This window comes from Lissotriton vulgaris, chromosome 1_1, assembly GCF_964263255.1.
Source record: "Lissotriton vulgaris chromosome 1_1, aLisVul1.2, whole genome shotgun sequence".
Lineage (NCBI taxonomy): Eukaryota > Metazoa > Chordata > Amphibia > Caudata > Salamandridae > Lissotriton > Lissotriton vulgaris.
The window spans coordinates 1,401,769,343-1,401,794,180 of NC_141685.1; the positions used below are offsets into that span (position 1 = coordinate 1,401,769,343).

Genomic DNA, 24,838 nt, shown 5'->3' on the forward strand with positions numbered 1-24,838 from the left:
TGGAATGAGCGCACTGTTTTCCACCTTTCAGTTTCAGTAGCGTAGGTAGTTTCTGGTAATGAAGATAATTCCCTTCTGTGGAGTTACAGGCACAAAACTGCAGCTATAACTCGAGTAGGAGTCCTTTATCAACCGGTAAAGCCCTTGGCAGCTGGCTATAAAGCTATATCCAAGGCCACTGGAATTATGCAGCAGGGGAGGGCCAAATTATGCAACGGTGTTGACTAAATTATGTAGCAAGAAAAGGCAAATTATGCGGCATAATGAGGCACATTACCTGGTAGTTTTATTTCATTATTTTGTCATTTTTACACTTAATGCTGTCAGGGCATAGGTTGCACCTAATTACAACCAGTTAAACGCCCAAACATAGCAATAACCATCAGAAAGGAGACTAGTCAACCAACAGAATGGTGACCAGTCAACCTTTACAAAGTGCTTTTCACTGCGTGGTAACATGTGTTGCTGAGTTTTTAGTAACTTTTGAACAATTACCAGCTATTTTTTTTTATCTGCAGATTATGCAGCATATGATGAATTATGTGGCAACTGCAGCAAATCTATAACTAAGCGAAAAACGCATGTCTCATAATTCCAGTACCCGTGGCTATAGCACAGCTGTGACACCACAGCAAGACGTGGCTCTGAAAACATTTGTAGAATAAGAAAACTCTTGGCTATATAGAATTATATAAAATATTGAAACATGTAAACATTGAACAACTTTTGTTTGATCAGTTGTAATATTTAATTCAAACTTTTTCTATATCACCTTTACATTCTTGCACACTTCAAAAGTGACCCGGTGCAAACTGAAGCGGACTTGTATTGCTGTATTTCACGTTAAGATTGGTTAGTAGCATGTGAAGAAATTACAAACATGTAATGTTAACATGAGGTAATATTGCTTCTTCCTGTTCCACTCGGCAGACCAAGAGCCACAAGGCTACGCAGTTCTTACGGTTCTGTCTTTAAGCCATTTATTGTGTTGTTTTCTCCCGTTTTTACGCAGAGGAGCAGTAAAGCATCTATGCGTGTCCCAGATGTTACAGAAGGACCACACCTCACGCACATTCACACACCTGTGCAGGGCTGATGTTTAATACACTTCGAACAATACAAATGTGCGCGTGCGCAATCATTCAGCATTAACAATTGTGCATTAAAAGGACATTCCTTCTAAAGTGAATTCTTTTTCGAACAAGGCGTTGCAGTTGTGCTTCTTGTATTGGTGAGCTGGTTTCATTTGAAAGTTGCACTTGCTTTCTTTAACTTGTCCTTCCTAGAAGAAAAACAGACAATTGTGAACCCGTTTTATATTTTTAGTACACGTTATGAGATAACGCAGAGCATAGCTGTGCAAAGTGACGCAACTCAAGCAATGTGTCCTTTCACATGGGGCAAGCCCCATGTGGAAGGGCCTGCGTCAGTCTTATGCCTGCTGTGAGGCAGGCGTAAGATATTGATGCATTTGCACTCTAGAAGTGGCGCAGTGAAATCTCGTAGATTTCACTGCGTCACTTCTACAAGGCATACTTACGTGGGAACGCCCCCCCTGCTAACAATATACTTGACGCAGGTATAATGTAGCACAGGGGATTACAAAGTGACGCATCTCCTTAGATGCGTCATTTTGTAAATAGGGCGCAACCGACGCGTCACAAAAAGTGACGCAACGGAAGTGCAAAACTGTCGCAAGGCCTCATAAATAAGGCCCATAGATTTCATTGTGCCAATAGAGAAGTTCTTCCTCCTTGTGATTCCTGTGTCCCTTATTCTGATCCATCATCCACCCTGATCAAACCTTGTTGTCAGTATGGGAAATCGTCCAGGAGCTATTAGACAGCTTAAGATACACTTTTAATACTGGAAGCAAGGTCGTTTCCACGGACCCTCCAAAATGCCCCTGTTGTTTGTTTTGGCCATACCCAAGTCACAGACTCTGGGGAAAAGCGGGATGGTCACCTGGAATGGAAAAGTGGATATTGGGGTGGGGGGTGGGGGGTGGGGAGGTTGTGTTGGAGTGGAGCTCTGATCTGGGTATACAAGACTTGTCACTCACTCCAAGGAGTAACTTGTACTCACTCCTAGATTCACCCCCTTTCATCCTGACTGATGGACAGATTCTACAAATTTGAGTCATTCAATGAAAGGGCTGGCACTAAACACAAAATAGCAGAGGCAAGATTTCATATTAAGCGCCTCAACCAGAACTGATGTTCAGCAAACACTCCTTGCAAAAGTCTGAGGCAGGGCCCAAGGGGCTGCTTTAGAGATCACCTTCAGTGGGAACACTGCAGACAAGATTGAGGCCTGCAATTCATAAGTAAGAATCCGCCTGGGAAAGAAAGCCATATGAAAACAATCTTCACTCTACAATACTAGGAACTCCCAACACATACTGGATGCCTTAGGGTTCTGTTTGCCTTGGTTAGATTTATATGTAATGGAGGTCTTGTCAACTGACTCTAAGCACTCAGTGCAATTCAGAGCGAACCCAAGAGACCCTCTGACATCAAGGTTGTGAAGAATGCTTTCTGCAGCTGGAGAAGGATTCAAAATAAATGTAGGAAGAAGGGTGTATATGGAAATCAGAAAGTGCCTTTAATCAAAAGAATCTATAGGTCCTGAGGACAACTGATCACTGGGTAAGTAACTGGATTCAAATCTGAAGGCCAACATCTCTTTGTTCGATAAGTGGACCATCAAGACACTTAAGGTTCATCAAACTCAAGATCCTATGAAAAAAAAATAAACTTTTTGGGCATGTTCTAAGATTGCAGGCATCGCTGTCCACTAAAGTTATGATCCTTGCAGGGAGTTTTCCCACCTCCATGTCCTCCAGAACCCAAGGAATGTCAGCTGCTTGACCGGTACCAGGTAAGACATTCCCGGAAACCAAGTCAAAGGCCGAGCCTGCCTTTTTATCCACAGAGTATCGTTAGAGAAGGACTTCTTTGTCAAGCAGCTGTCTATGTTGAAGCATATGTGAAAACTCAGACACCTTAAAAAGGCATTCACTCCAATTGTGGCTGAAGAAATGAGAGATTGGAAGGGAGCATATTGTACTGTTCTTACTTCCAACAGCCACACATCTGAAAAATGTCGTGTGTGGGTGCCCAATAAAGATCTGGAAATATGCATCATTCAGCGAAATGATGCAGACAGACTATCCAAATGAAAAATAAGCAGGTGCAGTTTTCCAGAAATGGAGCTTCAGACCTTCGAGCAATCGCTCTGGGGAAAATGGATGAAAATAATTAGGGCAAGAAGCAGCATCAGGCAGCAAAAGACTGTACATCCGATAGACCTCAGACAGAAATAAAGAGAGACTTGCATGATCTGCCTCCAGGATTGATTAACAAAAGCTCCAACCTGAGTATCATGGTCTCTGTTCATCTGAACACATTTGTTTGTTCTCCTACTTTTCTCTTCCTTAAGTAAGCAAAGGGAACAACCCCCTTCAAAGGCCGTAGTACTTTCTTGTTCATTACGTGATCTGTTCTGTTAAAGAGAGGGGTTGGTGAGGCCACGAAATCCATAAGCGGGTCCACTTCTTTCTGTCCTCCAGGACCCCTCCATCCCTAAGAAGGCTTGGCAGAAATGATTACAAGGAATTTTGATGTCAGCATCGCTGTTTTACCTTGGTTAAGCATCTCAAATTCATAAAGAAGTGAGGATGAACTTACCATGGAAGAGCAAGTTCAGAACATGGTCATGGGTCTCCAACCAGAGCTATCACAAAAACTCTGGCGGTCGTGTCTATGTGATCAAAGGCAGATCTTAACTAAAATATGGCTGCTGTCTTATCGTCTGCCTCTCTGCCTACACATTTTGTTTAAGAGAAGTAGAGGAAGTGATCCCGTAATCTCAGAAAATACTTCCACATTTAAAGTTTGCAGTCTGCTAAAACCATGTCTGCGCTGCCATGAAAAAGGTGGCGGTCATATATTTGCTAGTTAAATTTTTCTGTTTTCCTTATGGGATCAATGGGATTCGTTTTCATGTTGGAGGGCAGGTTTTATAGTTGTCACAGTTGGCCCAACATGGCCGCTGAGCAGGAGCTCACAAGGGAAGCTCCGGGGCTCGGGATCACAAGTTTGTGAAAATCCCTGTTTGTGCCCCGCATCCAGCCTCTTGCTCGTTGCCCCTGCGTGGGTGAAGGCTGCAGCAATGCAATATATACATTTGAATCTTTCCAGTGGAACGGCAGTAACGACAAATGGGAACAATTGGCATAACCCTACCTGAGGTCTGCTGATCACATCAAAGCCCCTACAGGGTGCCTGGATATCTCGAAGGGGGATCGGAGCTTGGCAGATGCAGTGTCTTGGTGGAGTATCCACTTGGTGAGCCTCCCCCCTTGCTGGAAATGGCTCTGAGCACCCTGAACTGTGCCGATGAGCCTCGATCTCTATGAAATTGCTTCCTCCTCTTGCCGCCATGAACCTGGACACAGGACGACTGGATGGCTGCTGGCTGGACATAGTACTGAGTTCCCAAGACCGGGAAAATTAGCTTTGGTGCACTACCAGCTGAGCACCGCCCCTGCTGGTTATTGTCCTGTGCTCCCTATACTGCAACGGGGAGCCCGGGTCTTGTTGAGACGTATACCTCCCCTCTGCCACTGAGTCCTGGGAGTCGGGACGGGCTCGTGGGCTCGTACTACTCACCTTTATCCCACGGACCGGACCCCTAACTCCCTGTGGGAAAAAGATCATTTTGATCCTGCATGTCTCCCCGGTCTCCTCGCAATCTTGATCTCTCCCCCCTCGCATAGGCCTATTCTCCCCCCCCCCCACTTGGTTTACAACAGTGACTCCCCAAGTCGCTCTTACTAATCTTCATATCCCCCTTCCTCACTCCCCCTAATCTCCTTCTTTCATCCTAGCCATGCCTCCCCCCCCCCCTATCTTCTTCGGACCCAGCACTCTACAGACATGGCCCGACTCATGGAACATTCTATACCCCTCCAACGTTTCAAAGAATGGCAAGACAATTTTCAAGCACAAATTACTTACTCGTCACCCAGAAACCTTAATAGCCGATACCTTCCTTAGTCTCACCTCTTCCATTAAATCGAATTACATTTTCTGCACCTAACACCCCTCTAAATGGAAAAGCACTTTCCTCCGCCACCTTAAAATCTCTAAATCCACTCACATTCCATACAGTTTTAAACTGTCTACCTCCCCTTCCCCCCTCTTTCCCAGTGATATTGACATTTCCATCTTCAAAACTGGCAACATCATCATACAAGCCCCAGACCACCACCTCTCCCTCTTTGAGAAAAACTTCAGTACCTTGACGTACCAACTCTCTCTACCTACTCCAAACCCCACCCAGACCCAACTACCCGATGACCTCATTCTGTCCCCTCCCCCACTAGGGCTTCCCCTCCCGCCTCTACACATTAACCAAGTTCAGACTGTCATGCCTACTCTCCCGCTCACCCGCGACCAACCTTCACCTATCCTTCTCCCTTCCTCTAACCTCGCTCCTCTTATCCTGCCCTTACAACACCTACCTCATCCCCACCACTCCCTCTGCTAATCTCTCCCTCCCTGAATGGCTCCCCCTTCACACTGAAGTAACCCTTCCCCTCACCCCCAAACCACACTCACCACCTTCCTCTGCCCTAAATGACTCCAATACTAACCAATCTCTTTGCACGCCTTACATCCTGCAAAACTGCCGGAAGGTCTTTCCTACTGCAACCCCGGATCCCCCTCCCCTCCACACACTAGACATCCTCCCCAGACAAAAACGAAACCCACTGCATCCCCCCACACCCTTACAACCGCCGAACTTTCACGGCTCAGAAAGGACTATAACACCATCAGATCCCGGGTCCTCCCTAATTACAAGGACTACCCCTGTGCATGTTCCCGAAGCATGCACCTGCCCAACAAGGAGAAGTACACCCTTCCATGACCGAGCGCGTAGGCCTCTCCGCACTGTGAGCAACTTATCCTCTTCTGACCTCTGACACTTCTGTAATTCCTACCTTCCTAATCTATCGGATCCGACCTCCCCCCCCACATGCAAACATTCCCGTAATTATGGGTATCAACAGAATCCCCTCTGCACATCCTTCCCCCCGTCCCCCTCACCACCATCCAATGCAATCCTACATTAGACAGCTCCAATACCCTCTCCTGCATGCTTGTAAACTGCCGCTCGGCGGTCAGACGTGCAACCGAATTATCTGAAAATATACTCAGCGAAGACATTGACATCGCCTTCCTGACACAAACCTAATTCAAGGACCACTCGATGGCTTTTCTGGACCTAATCATCCCACCCGGCTTCTCTATCCTCAGGAAAGATAGGCCCATTAGGAAAGGTGGTGGTCTAGCTATAATATACAAAGACGTCCTTAATCTCTCCCCTCTCATGGACTCTGACCACCAAACCTTTGAATACCTTGGCACTGAACTCTTGACACAGGGCGCGCCCCCCATCCGACTACACAACATCTTCACCCTCCGGGCGAACCTCCTTTATTTGCCAATGAACTGTCCTACTTCATCTCACTATCCTCTCTTTCCAACTCTAAAAATCTTTTCCTAGGAGATTTTAACATCCACTGGAACAATGTCAAGGATCCCATAGTCATGCGTCTCATGAACCTCCTAGAGATTAACGATCTTAAACAACTATGTCAACATCCAACCCACATCAAAGGAGCAACCCTTGACACTATCATTTCTAGCACTGACCTTGTGTTCCTTTCCAGCATCACCCCCACTGACTGGTCGGACCATCACCTCATTCTTTTTAAGATCGTAACTAATCCCACTCCCCCCACAAAAATCTCCAAACCCTTAAAATGGACCAGAAACCTTAGTCAAATCCCCTCTGACGTACTTGAATCTGAACTCCAAGCCCAACTCCTTCTCACCCTTCTCTCTTACAATGCCAACGAGCTCACTGAGCATTTTAACAAGACAGTCAAATCTTGGTTCAACTCTGATCTGAATAATGAAAGACGTTCTCTTAGACAGACTGAAAGAACACGGAGACTACACCCCTCTCCCTCCCATCTAGCCCTCCTCAGATCAGCAAGATCGAAATACAAGAAACACATGTTCAAGGAAAAGGCCAGTTTTTTCCGAGCACAACTTGATCGTGCCAAAAATCGGCCTAGAGAACTTTTCAATATTGTTAGAAAACAAACATCATCCACCCCCCCCCACCCCCCCACCCTTCCCAGAGCTGAAGGCCTCTTCTGAAAGATGTGCAGAAATTGCTAACTTCTTCTGTGAGAAAATCATCAAAATCGAGCTATCTTTCCTCCCTACCCAGGCCTCGCCTTCCCTTCAACCTGCTGGCGATATCTTTTCAGACCTGCTGCCCACGTCGACCCGGCCCGTCATCTCAACACTCCAACACATTGTCCTGTTTCTACATCTCCTGGTTCTATCCCCTCCATCATACATCTGAAAAATAATGCCTCTTGGCTAAGTTTTCATCCGGTTTCTGAACATGAAGTCCTCAACATCATCTCCAAACTTAACCCCACTACGCACTCAAAAGATCCTCTCCTTTCCAGCCTCGTCCATGACCTCAAACATATAATTGCCCCTTACTGGACTTCAATCATCAACTCCTCTTTTGCCACGGCGTGTGTCCCTGACTCTCTCCAGCTCGGTCAAATCACACCCATCCTCAAGAGCCCATCGACCAACCCGAATGACCCTAACAACTTTCGCCCCATTTCGAACCTCCATCTGCTATCTAAAGTACTGGAAAAATGCGCTCTCAGACAACTCGACAATCACATCTACAACTTCAACCTACTTGACCCGCTGCAATCCGGTTTCAGAAAAGGATGCAGCACGGAAACCACCATGCTCAAGATTGTCAACGACCTCCACTGGTACCTTGACAATGGTGAGTCCTGCCTTCTCATTCTCCTTGACCTCTCTGCTGCCTTGGATACAGTTAACCACGCCTCTCTACTTTACTCACTCAAAACCCATTTTGGCATCAGCGGTCTAGCCCTCAAATGGTTCTCCTCCTTTCTCCAACAGAGAACACAACAAATCAAAATCAAGGACTGCCTCTCTAACCCCACTCTGGTCTCCCTAGGCGTACCCAAGGGCTCATCCTCTCTCCCTCCCTCTTCAACCTCTTTATGGAACCCCTTACCCTCATTCTGAAACAAGCAGGAATTAACTACCATCTCTACGCAGACGATACCAACTGTACTACAAGATCAAATCCCAAGCTGATATTATTCACCTTAACAATGCCCTGAGCATGATCCAATCCTGGTTCTTCTCCAATCACCTCAAACTGGATGTATGACGTTACAACGCATGCATTTACACCGCATGCCTTTACAACGCAATTATTACAACGCAGTCCATTACAACGCATAGTGCTTTGGGGCGCTGGATAGTGAATAGTTTAATTTACTATTCCAACTCCAGTCTCCGTGGACACTAGGGAAGGTTATTGGATAGTAAATTAACCTATTCCCTATCCTAGAGCGCCCCCCAGAGCAATGTGTTGTAATTATTTGCGTTGTAATGGTTGCGTTGTAAAGTCTCTGCGATGTAAAAGTTGCGTTGTAAGTGTTGTTCACCCCTCAAACTTAACCCCAATAAAACCAAAATCATTCTCTTCTCACCCAAAACCAACAAGCTCCCCATCAAGGCTGGCTCCCAGACCTCAATGCCCTTAACTGTTCGCTCTCCTTATCTAACTCAGCAAAATCACTTGGCTTCAACATCGACAACAAACTCCCTCTTACCAACCACATCAAAAACGCGGCAAAAGGAGCTCTCTGCATACTCCGACAGCTTAATAAACTCAAACCCTTCATTCCTGCTGAAACTTTTAAATGGGTTGTCCAATCCCTAGTCCTCTCCAAAATAGACTATGGTAATGCTATCCTCACTGGAATCCCCAAAACACACCTTGCCCTCCTCAGATCTGTGCTCATCTCAGCAGCCAGGCTAATTACCGACTGCTAACGCTTCGACCACATCTCTCCAGCCCTCAAGGCCCTAAACTGGCTACCCGTTGAGGTAAGATCTGCATACAAGACTGCCTGCATTACACACAAAGCACTCCACCAACAAACCCCGCTGGTTCTGTCCAACAAACTCGAAAAAGCTGGATGCCCCCGACAGACGAGAAGCTCAAATGCCCTACTTCTCGTCCCCACCCTATAAAATAGGATTACCACACAATCCTGCTCCTTCTAGGGAAACGCCCCAATAAACTGGAGCGCCCTCCCCAGAGACCTGCGCTGCAACCCCTTGTAACAGAGCTTTAAAAAAGACCTCAAATCCCACCTTCTCTCGAAATACTGGGGTCCTTAATCACTGCATCCAACCCTTTATTACTTCCCCGTTATTCATACCATCCTTGACAGTCTTTTCTGTCCGACTCTTCTCCCCTCCCCTCTCTCTTTCTCTCTCTCCTAGACTTTTATCTCCACTCTAATACCACCCCCCTCTTAACCTTTACCTCTAGCTCCTCCTCAACTCCCTCAAACTTGTTACTTCCTTCTTTTCCTCTTTTTTGCTCCCTTCCACCCTATTTTCACTCGATTTTTTTTCTTCTCTTCCTCACTGAATAGCCCCGATTTCTCCCTCGCCCCCAATTCGAGCGGAGATGCAGGTTTCTGACAATGTATATAGGATCAGCCCCATCCCATTTAACTGCATAAACGAAAGCCCTGTCCCGAATAAACAACCCTTCTTTGGCTCCCTTGCCTTTTCTGTGTAAACGGTCTGTCTGTCGCGACATTTTTGTTCTCCTCATGGCCATAACTATTAGCCTATTTGTTCATTTAAGAAGTGTTTTGTAATATGCAATGTCTGTATATTTTTTTGATCCTGCTGAATCTTTTGTACCGACTGGAATTTTATTGGTCATGTAAAGCGCTCTGCTACCCCTGGGTCTTGCAGCGCTATATAAAACTTTTCAAATAAATAAATTTAGACTGGTTAAGGACTGGTAGGAATACCATTAATTGGGAGGGTTTGAAGAGACACAAACCCATGGTCCTTCGGAGTCCTGGACTTATTGCTGAGGAGGTAAGTTTTGCCAGAACTTAGGAAGCCATTTTTAGGACACCCTTGTGAACCAAGAAGCAATTCTTCAAGGGAATAATATGGGACATAATCCACTTATTATTTGATGAGGTCTGAATTGACTATAATGTTGCCCAATAGAGGCATGGGAATGTCCAACTCCAGCTATGTTGTCCTCAATTCCTTGTCCAAAGCAGTCATCTATGCCCAAAGCCACCTGTTTCCAGCTTAGGCAGAGAGGAACGTCTAACACTAACCAGTAAGACCTGAACAGGATCCATTTGAGGGTCTGGGGAGGTGAGAGCAAGATCCAGGAACCAGATAATAGGTCACTGAAGAGGGCGGACCTGGAAAGCATCTGATAACTGACCTACTTAACAAAATATCAACATATTGGCAGACTTATTGAAAGCTTTAAGGTTTCAAGCAGAAGTCTGTAGCAGGTTTATTGACATAGGGCAGAAGGCTAAGGGTGAATCAAAAGATGCACAGGACGTGGAACCTGTCAGTAAAGGCCGATTTGCAACATAAGATAAAAGAGCTGAGTAACAGACCCAGCAGTCACAGCAGAGCAATACAGACAACTCTTGTCAAAAAACTCATGTAAGAGTAGGCAGAAGGAGGAAGCAGCAACGAGAGAGAACACTATAGGTCTAGAACACTAGACATCCTGCACATAAGCAGTTGAGGCGGAACAGGGCAAGTATCCAAATTCACTACTCCTTTCTGATATTTCTGTGTGAATCCAAGCTGGCTCGGAGCCATGGAGGGCGATGGGGATGGGGATGAGGATGGGATGGTTGCAATAATCCCTTCTTCCCATGAGAATAAAATAATGCCAACATTGATAAAGGAAGGCAGAGGCCCAGGAAAGCATGCTTCCTCTTAGCGACCAAGGAGTGAGGAATCTGATCTACCATATCAGCCATCGGCGTGCATTAGTGGGTGACCCACAGCACCTCAATGAGAGAGCAAATCTCTCTTTGAGGCCTTGAAAACCAAATCCACTGTACGGGATTTATTTTTTCGATGTAAATGGTCCTATTCAGTACTGTCAAATTCTACAGAGGACATACAGTGGTGAACTGGTAAGGTGAAATCCGGTCCTGCATCTATAATAAAAAAGATCTAAGAAGTTTTCCCAATGACTACAGGATCAATTACAAAAATATAGGAGCTTCTCTTCCATGCCCATTTTCTTTCCAGATCACTGATTGGTGTAGTAACTTTAGTTCTACGTTGCAAATGCAATATGCATTGGTTTAATGGTAGAACATATTTTATTTGGGTGATTTTTGCATATCAGCTATATGCAATTAAATAAATACTACTGAGTTAACATGTTTTTGCTGAAAAAGCTCTTAATGTGTTTAAAAACTAGGGGAAATGCACAGGCTGGCATCAAAATTTGAATTTTACCATTGCCCATCATTTGGGTTGCACATTCAGAAGAATGTACCAAGTGCCAACGGAGTGAGGTTTGTAGGACATTTTACTCGGTCATGATAAGCTTCAAAAACCTGAGTCCTACTCTTCCTCATTACTGTCCTTACATCACAATGGTCTGTAGTGTCAGGGAAACAGACAACAAAGCTATCCCTTTAAATGTAACATTTTCAGCCCTGCCTCATTGCCAGGAGCACATCCATACTTGCCCCACTCATCCAGAAGTCCTGTTTGTAATATCCAAGCAATATCGTAATGGAGTGTTACCCATTATTAAAGAACACGAAACCATTCATCCTCATTAGGGTAATGTTAATTATTATGGCAAATTGTACCCTCACAAATCATAGTTTGAAGAAATTAAACAATAAGTAAAAAAAAAATCCCTTTGTGGCTCATTAGTGTGCCAGATATAGGTGTACCCAGATCTCCTTTGCAGCATAGCGTTTCCCAGTTGAGACGCCTTCATCCAATCAAATTTGGTACCTTTGTTTTCTGCAACATTTCACCTATGCTTCAGGAAACAAATTGGCAAAAGCTGTTTGTTTCAATAGTCAATGATGCTGTTGTACAAATCTATGTAGTGATTTCTTTATTTGGTAGGATAAAGGCTGTGGCAGTCAGTTTTCTTCTCGCTCCAGATCCACAACTGAGTTCCATCTTGGCCTTGCCTCTCAAACATAAGCGTGGCATATTCTAGAGTCTCGTATTTTCTCATCAAGTTCCCGCCAAAGGCCAAGTGAGAAAAGAAAGATTTTGAAACCTGTATGTTGCTACCCATACATGCTAATGAAAATGAAAAATAAGAGATTTATCCTCAAGCTCGTTGATGAGGTCATAAAGAAATACATCTTCTAGTTATCTTCTCCAGTGGCATGCCAAAGACCTTTGTTGCACTTTAAACAAAAAATTATATCTGCTTACAACTTTAAGTTGTGAAGAGGGCCGTGGCCAAGATGGAAGCTCAAAAAGTCGCTCTTCAATGTGCTTCGTGTGGAAGCCACAACAATAAGAATCCCGCGACTGCCCGTCTTTTTCCTCTCCGGCTGGCACAGTGAGGACATGCCGCTATGAAGCGGAGTACATCCAGCGGAGTCAGGTGTTGCTACCATCTTATGCTGTAGAGCTCTGGCATGGCCTAGTCCCAGGCTTTTAACCGCAGGCTTCCGTGATTGGCAGGCCGAGCCGTGACAAAGCTGTGGCCTGCTTTTTGACCTGGTGGTACCTGTCGTGTGACCAGTCATGGGGTGCCTCGAGCCTGTATCTCTGTTTCCGTGTGGTACACCTGAGATGCTCTGAAGGGCCCCACGTGTGGCAAGGGGGATGCCGTCAATTCTAACCGGTGTTGCAGGCAACGGAGCAGGACGGCCCCACATGAGCCAACCTTTGTGCTTGCGGACTCAGGTGATCCTGCCTCCCTCCTTTCTCTACCCTTTACCATGGCCACCAGAGGGACTGTGCATTATAGATAGCACCAGACATCCCAGAAGGAATCAGCAGACTCGAGAGGAGGTTGAAGTGGCTTGAGACTGAGGAAAGTTGTGTGGCCTCCAATTGAGAGTGTGTGACAGGACCTGGTTGAGCTGCCTGCCCACTGCTTAGTTGCAGAAACAGGAGCAGAGCCAAGCTGAATCGGAAGAGACCTTCTGCTGTGGAAATTAACCATATGCAACAGGTGCCCGAGTGACTTGAGTCTGTATGTGTTTACATTGGGTGATCTGCCGAGGGACATGGACGGAGTCTAGACCTATGACTGACTACTCCCTACACCCATACACTCACAAAGTGGGCACACAGGTGCTAAAATACCTCTGACACGATGCTCTCTACACATATATGTCCACACATGGCAGTTTAAAATCCAGTTACCTCTTCCAAGCAATGGCATCGTAGGTGGTCGTGCTGGTTTGTGCGAGCTGACCGAACATTCGTCACAGGGTACCAGGGTATCTGGTGAGAAGGCGAGATCATGATGAACACATGAGGCTCTAAACCCGCGGACCCCACTAAAGCCACAGAACACTTGAGTGCAAACGTGAACCAAAGTCCTGGCCCCTCTGCTGGTGTGAAGAAAATGCTCTGGGAACACTTTAGTACATTCGAGGAGATCTGGCAAGCAGTGCTGCACATTATGGCCACATAGGAGCTGAAAATTAACACAATGGTGACCTAGGTGGTACTACTGCACACGGACCATAAAAAACCCACTGAAACAGTGAACATGAATGAGTCCATACCGGCGAAGATGCGCCCATCAGTTAAAGACATGCAACCTCAATTTAAAGAGTTACAGAAAGAGGTGAGGTTTCTGAAGTTGAAATTGGACGACGCAGAGGGCCATTCACACAAATAATCTGTGCATAATAGGACTGCGGGAGTGGGCTGAGTGACACAATATGGAGCTGTTTCTCGAACAGTGGCTTGTCAACACGATGCTAGATGGTAAAAAGATGACTTTTTTCTCTGTGGAGAAAGCTCATAGGGTTTAGCCCACGATACCCCCTCTGGATGCGACCCCGGAGCCGGAGGTGGTGCAGCTTTTCAACCACAGCGACTGAGACCACATCCTACAGGTCACTCGAAGTAAGGGCTCCTGGATGATGGACAATAGCAAAGTGAACATTTCTCCAGACTATACCATGGAGATCCAAAGGTGCAGAGAATCATTCCTGGAAATTAAAAAAGCTGCGCCAAAAGGGCCTGTGCTACTCCTTAATGCTCCTGGCTAAACTTTGTGATGCCAGCAGAGGCTTTAGCCTGGCTGGAGTTCAAAGTTGAAACAGATATTCCGGACCAAAAGGGGATGGCTGGCACTGCAGGTGCACAGGAACAGGCAACGTGCCACTATGAATCTTTGAGAACAGGCTGCCAGGAAGAGGGCAATAGCTGTGGAGGAGCTGGACTCAAAAAGCAAATCCACAAATGAGGTGACAATGGCGGAATCAGATCTGCGCAGTGATCATGCGAACGAGGACCTTCCTTACTGATATCAAACTGGAACTGAGACCGAGTCCTGCTCTCATCCCAATGACTGTGTCCATAGTTATCTGAACGGACTCTGATTATATCCTTTTGAACTGTAATGTGTGACTGAATATTGCGCGATGCGCCGCCACATGGTGGGGGCGGGGGCGCTGGTGTCCTTAGAACTGGGGGAGCCCGTTACGTGAGCCTGTCCTCATTTCCTCTCGGTTTATAGTCCCTCTGTATATAACTCTCTTTTTGGGCTCTAGTGAGCCATGATGCTGTATATGTTGGAGCACATGGCCCCCTAACCGAAAGATTTTTATTGGTGAAAAATGTAGCCAAGTTTGAAATGTTTCTTGATGAGATTCAACCACCTTTAGCGAAAACCTTGTATATAAAGTATAGGTACGGTATACTAAGAACTCGGGAAACCGAGTCTAAATGGGGGACAACCAGTAATGACAAATGCACTTTATGTACAAACAATGCAAGAGAAGACATTTTTCATATCTTGTTTTTCTGTCCAAGTTATGTAGAAACTAGAAAAAAATGGATAGTGCCATTGTGCCGTAATATTGGAACAACTTCATATAAGGAAGCAGGAAGAATATTACTTACGGACACTAGTCAAGTAATAGTGTTTGGTATCAGTAGATTCCTTTTGGCAGTAAAATTCACTAGGCAAAAATCATCACTGGCATTTTAAGTGTCTGGCTGTTATATATCAATTTAATGTTTTTTTAACCTTGTAAATATTTTAAACATCTTTTTAACTATATTTATTGATGATTGTTTTAAAGCTCACTCTCGTGATTTAACTAAGAAGGTTAGGGACAACATTTTGGTCATGCACTAGCACTTTCTGAATTATATATCATGTAAATTTGCTGATGACATTGTGGCCATGTATAATTATGTGTATTATGTATTTTCTTTTTATATGCATTATTACATATACTGTGTTTTTGTATATCTTTTATGATGCAATTGCAACGAAATAAAGATTATTGAATTGAATTGACAGGAGCACATAGTTGGCACATGTTCACAGTGCAGGTATTGTGGCAGGGCTGCTCCAAAAAGCCTGACCTGGGAGTTGGGAGCTTGACGGTTACAGAGTTGAGTTTCCTTGCAACAATACTATACTTTTGTGAAGGGTAGGGTTATGTTATTGGTAGGAGGCTGGACTTGACAAAGAGCTCCAACTCAGGTACAACATTCTTACTTGGAAAGTGCAGGGTTTGGCTTCACCCATGAAAAGGGTACAGGGTATGCCCTTACTTGTGCTGTTGCCATGTGCAGTTTGCACTCCTGTAGGAGATGCACATGACAGCCCAGGAGCTGGTCAAGCTACGTAAGAAATGGAGTGGCGTAGTGGTCAGAACCACGTACTTGAGCTATGCCAGGGAGCTCTCATCTGGTTGACACCTGGGACTCCAATTGTGCATAAACACACTAAGGTGCACTCAGAGGGTAGATTTGTAGTAGTAGGATGCTGTTGGATGGCAAACCAATATCCTTAATGGCAGCATATGTCCCGAGCCGAAATGTTGGTCCTATTCTTGACTATTCCAACCCCATCTTTACTTGACAACACTTGTGTCTGGGGAATCAACTTTAATTGCGCCCAAGGCTTCAACATGGATCGCTCTATGCCTTCAGGTTCGGGCACCTTCTCACCGACACCTCCGGCCACTTAACACAATGTGCAAGAGACCTCATGGGGACTGATACCTGGAGTGCGATGCATCTAAGAGGCAGGAAATATATCCTTTTACTTGGAACTGCATGCTCTACACACTCGGATACATCCGTTTTACTAGCATCTTGAAGCTGCTGTGAGGGTCATTGATACTGAATATTTGGAGCGCGCCCAGTCTGACCAAAACCCCTATACCACCCACATTCAGCTGGGGCAGACCTTCCCCAGCCAAACCGACTTGGAGACTCCAGAAAGGGGCGCTATGTGACCCACTCTTCAGATGTACTGCTAGGGAACATGTAGATCATTACTTTGCAAAGAATTCAGGGACAGTCTCTTTCATGGCCATAGAACGGGACATGTTTAAGGTGGTGTTGCAGGGCTTATGTATTAAGACAGCATACAATGTAAACATGTTCTGCATGCAGAGCTGACGTCATTTGAAGACCATTAGAATGTTGGAGATGAACTCGCTCGGAAATGATCAAGTTACACAAGTATTGCCTTAGGCTGGGGTAGAACACAGGGTATAATTAGACAGATTGGGTAAGGTAGAGTGTAGGGAATATGTGGCTCAACAACACGCTGAAGGAGATAAGACAGGACCAATGCTAGCCTGGCTCGTATGATCTGAGACCCCCAGGACCCCAGTAGTCGCCAGGGCTGGCTCTAGGGCAGTGCGACCGGTGCAACCGCACCGGGTGCTGGCTTCCTGGGGGCACCGTGTTTGCAAGTTTATTATGTTTTTGAAGCACCTGCCGCAACATTCCTTTCCCCCGGCAATTACCAGGCCTCACAAAAATTTCAAGATAACTCCTGTGATTAATTATCTTCCTGGAGAGAGATCAGTGTTTTCTATAGTTGATGTTTTGACTTATTTGAAGTTAGTACAGAGGATTAATATGCCTGCTGCAAAGAACGTGTACCAAGTACAGAGTGTACATAATGTGAACAGATCAGCAGGTTACTGAAAGAGACATCCTTTTGTTACTTGCGATTTATAACTTAAAGTCCTAATATACAACAGTGAGCTATTAACTTTCATCATAGAACTGCATACACACTGCAAAGTATACATTAGAACATTGATTAATGTTTCAAAAAGGGTTAATTTGGCTGGAAATCGATTCTTATTATTAAAGAAAACTCTCAACTATGCTGTTTCTTTTTCGACTCTGAGTTTGTGCTTCTCCACACCAAGCACCCTTAAACAATACTGCCTACCAGTATGAATGCCATGTGACCAGGGCCGGACTGGGAACCAAAACCGGTCCTGGCAAAGTGCTCGGGCCCCCCACCTTCCCCCCTCGCGGGGGTTGCCTCCGAGCACTTTGCCAGGGCCGTTTTTCTGCCTATTTTGTTACAGGGCCGATTTTGCTATGCTGCAAAAACGGCCCTGTAACAAAAATGGCCCCCAGGGACCCAAAACCGGCCACACCCGTGCGGCGCACCGGGGGATTGCCCGGTGCCCGCTACGGCCAGTCCGGCCCTGCATGTGACTCCTACACGTTTTGTCCTTTGGCTTATGTAACATTTCCTGTACACTGATTTACACACGTATGATTGATTGTCTCTGTGTAATGTGTGTGTGATGCTAAGTGCTCTGACACCCTACAATAGTATGCGTGGCGCTATATAACAAATTCAATCCATCTGAGAGAGAGTGGGTATGGAGACTTTGGGCAGGCTTTAGGGCTGGTGGTGTCCTGTCCGACAATGTTTGTTGGCGCCTCCCCCAATGAGCACCTCCACCATGGTTTCTCTCACTAGCACCCTTTAACAATGACCAAGGGCAGATGCACGATGCTTTTTAGCGTGCACAAAAGGGTCTTAGATCCGTTTGCGCACGCTAAAAAGCATGGGCCCATGTACAAACAGTAGTTTGCAACTTGCAAATAAATTGCGACTCGCAAAATACTTTTTTGCGACTCACTATTAGGAAGGGGTGTTCCCTTCCTAACAGCGACCGGAAAGCTATGTACCAATGTTTTGCAACCGCAATTGCAGTCGCAAAACACTTGCAAATTACCACCTACTTCAAGTAGATGGTAATGCATTCGCAAATGGGAAGGGGTCCCCAGGGGACCCCTTCCCCTTTGCACATGCAGGCAATATTATTTTTTAAGGGCAGGGAGTGGTCCCAGGGACCACTGCCTGCCCTTTCATCTTTCTCTTCCAAAATATATTCTTATTTAATGGAAGGAGTAGATGAGATGTAATATCAAGTAAACATGCTCTCTGGAAACACAAGGTGAGAATGAGAAAACCAGTAGGACAAGAGAGTGTTAAATACAAATCTTCCACTGTAAAAACAAATACTAAACGAAAGGGAGAAAACAAGTCATAAATCCTCAGCAAATAAAATAATATAAATATTTTTTGGAAGAAAACTAAATGAACCAGAAGCTCTACTAGGAGATCTCCACATGCTGACTGAAAAAGAATACACTAGCTCTTTTTAGGCTGCATGGCTCTATGTTTTAAATGTTTTTTTGTATGTCACTGGGATGTACCCAACAGTGTGAAAGAGATTTCCAAAGTTTGTGAATCTCAGAAAGATGACTGGATGGGAGAAGTACACTGACAAGGTTAGTGCCATGGGAATTTACTTTGTGTTTCCTTGACGCTGGCATAGTAGAAGTCATTTTGTCCCATGTATGCATGCAGTACATACAAAGTTGTTAAACTCATCTTTCGACCCAGAGTCTTAGGAGCACACACCATTTCTTTTACACATGGACCACTGTTAATGAGTCATATGCACATTGGACAAACAATGATGTGCATAACAATTGTGCATATGTACGCCTTACTTTTACCACATAAGAATAGAACTAATCATTTTTTGGGGGAAATACTTTCATTAATTTTGCAAAAAGATAAAAACATGAACTAATTAATTTTTTAGCAGAAATATTTAGAACATTTCTGCCAATTCCTAAAAAAGTCAGGTGATAGCATTTCCCATTTTTTCTTTTTATCATTAGGCAAATACCATTGTAAAAATAATGTGTTCCAGTACAAAAAGCAGGCGATCTCCACGTTATGAGTTGCTGTACTTAATTCAATTTAAATACACCCCTAAGCCCCAATGTATCTGTCTTATTTGTCATATTCAAGCTAGGTAGGTTTAAAAAAGAAAATATATCAAACCACTGAGAACACCACTTTTGGAATTTTACTAATGTTGTAACCCCTGCATTATAGTAGATGTTTATTAATCTAAGATAACTTACAGATCTTGCTTAAATGTTTCCCGGTTGATACTTTCCTCAGTATCTTCAAATGACAATCCAGTAGTGTTGACTCCCATAGTCGTAAGAGCTGCAGAATGTAAATAAGAAAACAACACCTTTATGTGAATGCCTCACCTGAATATTTGAGAAGTCATATGAGTAAGACTCAATTATTATTGAAATCACATTGACCCCTTCCATGCGGCCGCGATTCCCCTGGTGTGCTGTAAACAACACGAACAGGGGCGGGCCGTGACGAACCCCAGCCGTCATCAGCACACGAGCACCGTAGTGCATGACGGCTGGTGTTCGTCATCAGCATGGAAGGGGTTAAAATACTGGCATTTATGACCACTCACTCAGAGATGAACTCCACAAAAACAACAACAAATCATGAGGTATATTTTAATTTTTAAAGTTATGGTCCCAAAAATGTTACTGTCCTCACACTTTCCAGTAAGAACTGCTTTACTTATTTTTACTATATTTTTTGCTTGGTCAACTACAGAGCGAGAACCTGGTTTAGAGTCCCAGTTTAGGTTTACAGCGTCAGACTAGGATTAGGTTGGGGATGATTAGCTAAATTGACACCTGAAAACACACCAACATTTCTAACTGATTGCTATAAGTAAATAAATCCAGTATTGAAGTCGGAGGGCAGGGTCGTCCTACATGAGTCTGGAGCCATTTCAGTAGGAGGTAGGTTTTTTTTATTTCATGTTAGGCTCTTATGTTAAATCAGCAGCAGGTAGGTCCTGTCACAGTTACATCCTCCCTCACCTAGCTTCCACTCCAGACCATAAACCAAAATATTATTACATAATTCACTCTCAGCATTTCAGGCACAGCTCAGACACAGGGAATGGGGACACATGATCTGGTCTGGTCATTGCTGAGCGGCCATTCTTCAGGCTAACTTTGGTTCAAGGCACAGATTCGAATCCCATACCCCATTCTATTTTTATAATTGTTTGCAACAAGGTAGACATGGGTTTCAGCTGCTTGTATATAACATAATGTTTCATAGAGCAGTTTGATTACGTAACTCTGCGCTAAATAAATGTCCATTTGGGAAAACAGTTTCCCATTAATATCATGATCCACAAACCTAGCACAACACTAGATTTAATATTCTCTGCAATAACCAAGAAAGCCAAACAGTCCAGACTTTCATATGTTAATTAGCGAACAAAAAAGTAAACATGCCAAGATGCATCAATGCAAGAATCACACGAACTCCATCAATGGGTGTCTGAGACCCAGTGATATGGAGGATTCAAGGAAGGCTTCCACATCATTTTCTGTTTAAAAAAAAATATATATATATTGGTTTTTCCCCTTTATATGCAAGGATTCACATACATAAGGCAACAAGGTTATGGTACAAAACTGTAGAAAAAGAAAAAAAAACAACAACAGCATTGGACAATCTACATAATTATAACACAACTCATATAACAAAAACAGTACTGAAATGATAGGTAGATGGGTAAAGAAAGGTAAAGCACTGCACGACAAAAAAGAGAAATAATGACCAATTACATTCAATAACTTGCCCAGAGCAAAACTAGACCAATTTACACCTAAATCCAATCGGTTATGGCAGACAAAATCTTGACTCCCATTGCTCTCTTCCTCCTCCCATTTGTTTTGTAAATTGATAATTCTAAATTATGCATGGCTAACAGCCTTGAGCGCCAGCTCAAGAAGGTTGGTGGATCAGAACTGATCCAGTCCTTAGTAATGCAAGCCCGTAACACCGCCATACAGATAAACAGGAAAGATATAATGGTTCTTGATCTAGTCTGTGCAATAATGTCCGACCCATCCACTATTAAAAGCAATTCTCCAGTTATACTCACAGAGGATCCCATTATTGTACCCAAGAACAACTCAATTTCCCTAAAAAAATCCCCTAACTTAGGACATAAAAAGAACATGTGATTTGAATCCGCTGCATAAAGGCCACATCTATTACATTTAGCACCAACAGATGTCCCCCATTTAGAGATCTTACTTGGGGTATAGTACAAATTATACAGGGCCAAATAGTGTTGAGTGGGCATCCTCCTTGTCATCAGAACCTGATTAGCAAGCCCCAAGGATTCCCTAATATTAACATCCTCGATCCCCAATTTTCTTTCCCATTTTCCTTGACAGACATCTAGATCATCAGGAAATATCTCAACTAGTTGTGCATAAAAATTGACCAATAGATTTTTTTTTGTTCATTTTTCCGATAAGCGGGATCTTGGCAAACTGTTGTGCAAATCCGGATCCTTGCCTATTTAAAAAAACTATGGATTTGGAGATATTTAAAGAACTTGTGTTTGCCTAAACCATATTTCGCTTGCAAGTCTGCAAACAACACTAGTTGACCATCATCACATAAATCCCCTAGGCAATGAATTCCTTTTGATCCCCATCTGTTAGTCACCTGATCCCGGAAAATTATTATCGAAGAAGCCCGGGAGCTTTAAATGGCGTATAAGCATTCAGCTTAGAGACACTTAACTGACGCTTAACTTGCTTCCAAACAGAATAGGCGGCCTCAAGAATTTTGAATTTGGTTTTCTTAAAATAACTTGGTTCTATTATTTTAACTAGGTATTCATTAGTCTTGTCCCCCAGCCCAAATTCATATATTGATGGTCTATGACATGGCAAAATTTCAGCACTGTCACCGACTACCAAGGGACTAATACATTGCTGCATGGCTGCCCAATAATACAGCATAAAGTGTGGAATTCCCCAGCCACCACAAACTTTTGGTAGCACAATTTTCTTGTAGGCCCTTCTCTGTCGACTATACCCCATAGAAATCTAGAGCACATCCTCTCTAATCTCTTAAAACATGATACGGGGAACTCTAGGGGAATTGTTCTAAACATATATAAAAACTTTGGCAATACCATCATTTTTAATACATTAGATCTACCATAAAGAGATAGATGCAAGTGATCCAGCCGCTCCAATGTTGAGTTCACCTTTGTCAATACTGGATTCATATTTAGCTCTGGAATATTCTCTACAGGCATTGAGATTTTAATTCCCAAATATGAGACTTCTGGAACGGTGGCCACATTTACCGGATGGTCATCACCTGAATAGAGGACTTGGGTTTTAGATATATTTAATTTACATACAGAAAAACACCCAAACTGAGTTGCTAATATATTGATCGCAGGAAGTGCAGTAACGATATCTCTTGTAACAACAACAATATCATCAGCATATGCTAATGCGCCATACTCCATATGCCGCAATTGAACTGGTTTTATGTCTGCAAGCTGATTCAATGTATAAAAATAAAAAAATCAATATATAAGGCAAATAATAAAGGAGAACAAGGGCACCCTTGTCCTGTCCCTCGACCTATCTTAAACAAACCTGACTCTTGACCAGAAATTCGTATACTTTCTTCCGGACAGATATATAATGTCCTGACTGCCTGCCGGTACTTAGGGCCAAATCCCTTCAGTCTTAAAACCTTCCACATGTATGGCCAGGAAACCCTGTTGAATGCCTTTTCGGCATCCAACAGGATTACCCCCAAAGTGGTCTTGGGTGCTTGAGTCCAGTCCAAGAAAGAAATCAATCGCCTCACATGATCGGAAGTATCTCTTCCACGGATAAACCCATGTTGGAAATTAGAGACCAGTGCAGAAATAACTGCAGCTAAGAGCCTAGCAATAATTTTAGAGTAACTTTTACTGTCAGAGTTGATTAGTGAGATTGGTCTATATGACAAAGGCAGTAAATCAGGCTTATCCTTTTTCAGAAAAACAATAATGGTAGTTTTGTGCCAGGACTCTGGTGCGGTTCCTGTTTGCACGGCCAAAAATAAGGTCATAAATTCTAGTTTTAAAACTTGGCGAAAAGTCCTATAAAATTCAAGGGGGATACCATCAGGACCGACGGCCTTGCCGGCTGCTAGTGATGTTATTGCCGCTTCCACTTCCTCCCAAGTGATGTCTGCGTCTAATTCTTCCATTTGGTCATGTGTTGATCTTTGAATTTCCATATCCAAACAAAACTCCTCCAATTTCTCTTCTACTCCAATTAAATCATCTGCTGCGTACAGCTGATGATAGAATTTACCAAACACATTAAGCACTTCCTTTGAAGTATCCTGAACCTGCCCAAGATGATCCTGAATCTTATTGATCCTATTGGCTATCTCTTTGTGATGTAGTCTTTTCGCTAGGATCCGACCAGAGTTCTCACCGACTTAATACATTTCAGACCTATATGTGGCGATGTTAGTAGCTAATTTCACAGCAAAATTCTGATAAATCTTAATTTTTTGGACAGCGATATCACTTAAACTTTGTCCATGTTTTGAGCTCTGATTACTGCCCCCATAAGTTCAATTTCTAATAGCCTTAATTTATTCATCCCATCCTGAACCTCACCACGCACCTTTCGCTGTTTATTAATAGAGTAACTTAATGTTTCCCCTCGGACTCCCGCCTCAAATGCATCCCAGACAATAGAATCTGAAGCGGAACCCCGATTAGTTAAAAAAATTCAGAAATCCATCTACACATTTGTTCACAATATACTGAATCCAACAAAAGTTTTCGTTCAAAAGTCCAAGCTCTTGGTAACAGTCTGCTACTAATATCCAGTTCTAACACAATAGGATTATGGTCTGATATAATCTTAGGTTTAATATCAAACCTAGCATTTCTTATTTTCTCAGATGTTATAAAGAAATAGTCAAGACGTAGATGTTTTCTATGAGGTGCAGAATAAAAGGTGTACCCCAAGGCTCCCTTACCATTAGCACACCATAGATCCCCCAGCCCAAATTCTTTGACTAGCACTCTGGTAGTTTTGAAAACTTTAGTCTTCTTACCATTATATAAACGATCACTCGTTATAGTCAAGTCAAGTCAAGTCAATTAATTTATATAGCGCGCTACATACCCAGAGGGTCTCAAGGCGCTTGAAGAAGGGTGGGGAATTACTTGTCGAATATCCAGGTTTTAAGTTGCTTTCTGAATGCTAGGTGGTTCCGAGTGAGGCGAAGGTGAATGGGAAGTGAGTTCCAGGTTTTAGCCGCCAGGTAGGAGAAGGATCTTCCTCCCATGGTGGTTTTGTTGATGCGAGGTACAGCAGCAAGGGCTTGGTTGGAAGAGCGTAGCTGGCGGGAGGGGGTGTAGAAGGAAAGTATATCAAAACCACCCTCCACAAATGATCAACGGAGATGGCCATGCCGCCAATTCAAGACACAAAAAATGCAGCATATCTGGATCTGGACCATAAATTGAGCAAATCGTCATTGGGAAGCCCTTGATCCATAATTTAATAATAACCCAACGTCCCAACACATCTTCTTTAACCCATTTGCAAGCACCCAAACCAAATCTTTTCATGATCACTACCCCTCTAGTGGTCAAACTCTGCAGAGTACAGCCCAATAATTCCAG

The 24,838-nt window shown here is 43.8% G+C and overlaps 1 protein-coding gene across 1 annotated transcript in view; it reads right to left on the minus strand.

Annotated features, from left to right (window-relative positions):
• Window positions 1-724: 724 nt before the first annotated feature.
• Window positions 725-24,838, minus strand: part of EFCAB10 (EF-hand calcium binding domain 10) — an 85,432-nt gene continuing 61,318 nt past the window's right edge. Inside the window, exons 3-4 of the mRNA XM_086936589.1 lie at window positions 19,404-19,491; window positions 725-1,282 (exon numbers count right to left, since the gene is read on the minus strand). Of these exons, the coding sequence (XP_086792715.1) occupies window positions 1,243-1,282; window positions 19,404-19,491 (128 nt within the window). The 3' untranslated portion in view covers window positions 725-1,242. The remainder of the gene's footprint in view (window positions 1,283-19,403; window positions 19,492-24,838) is intronic.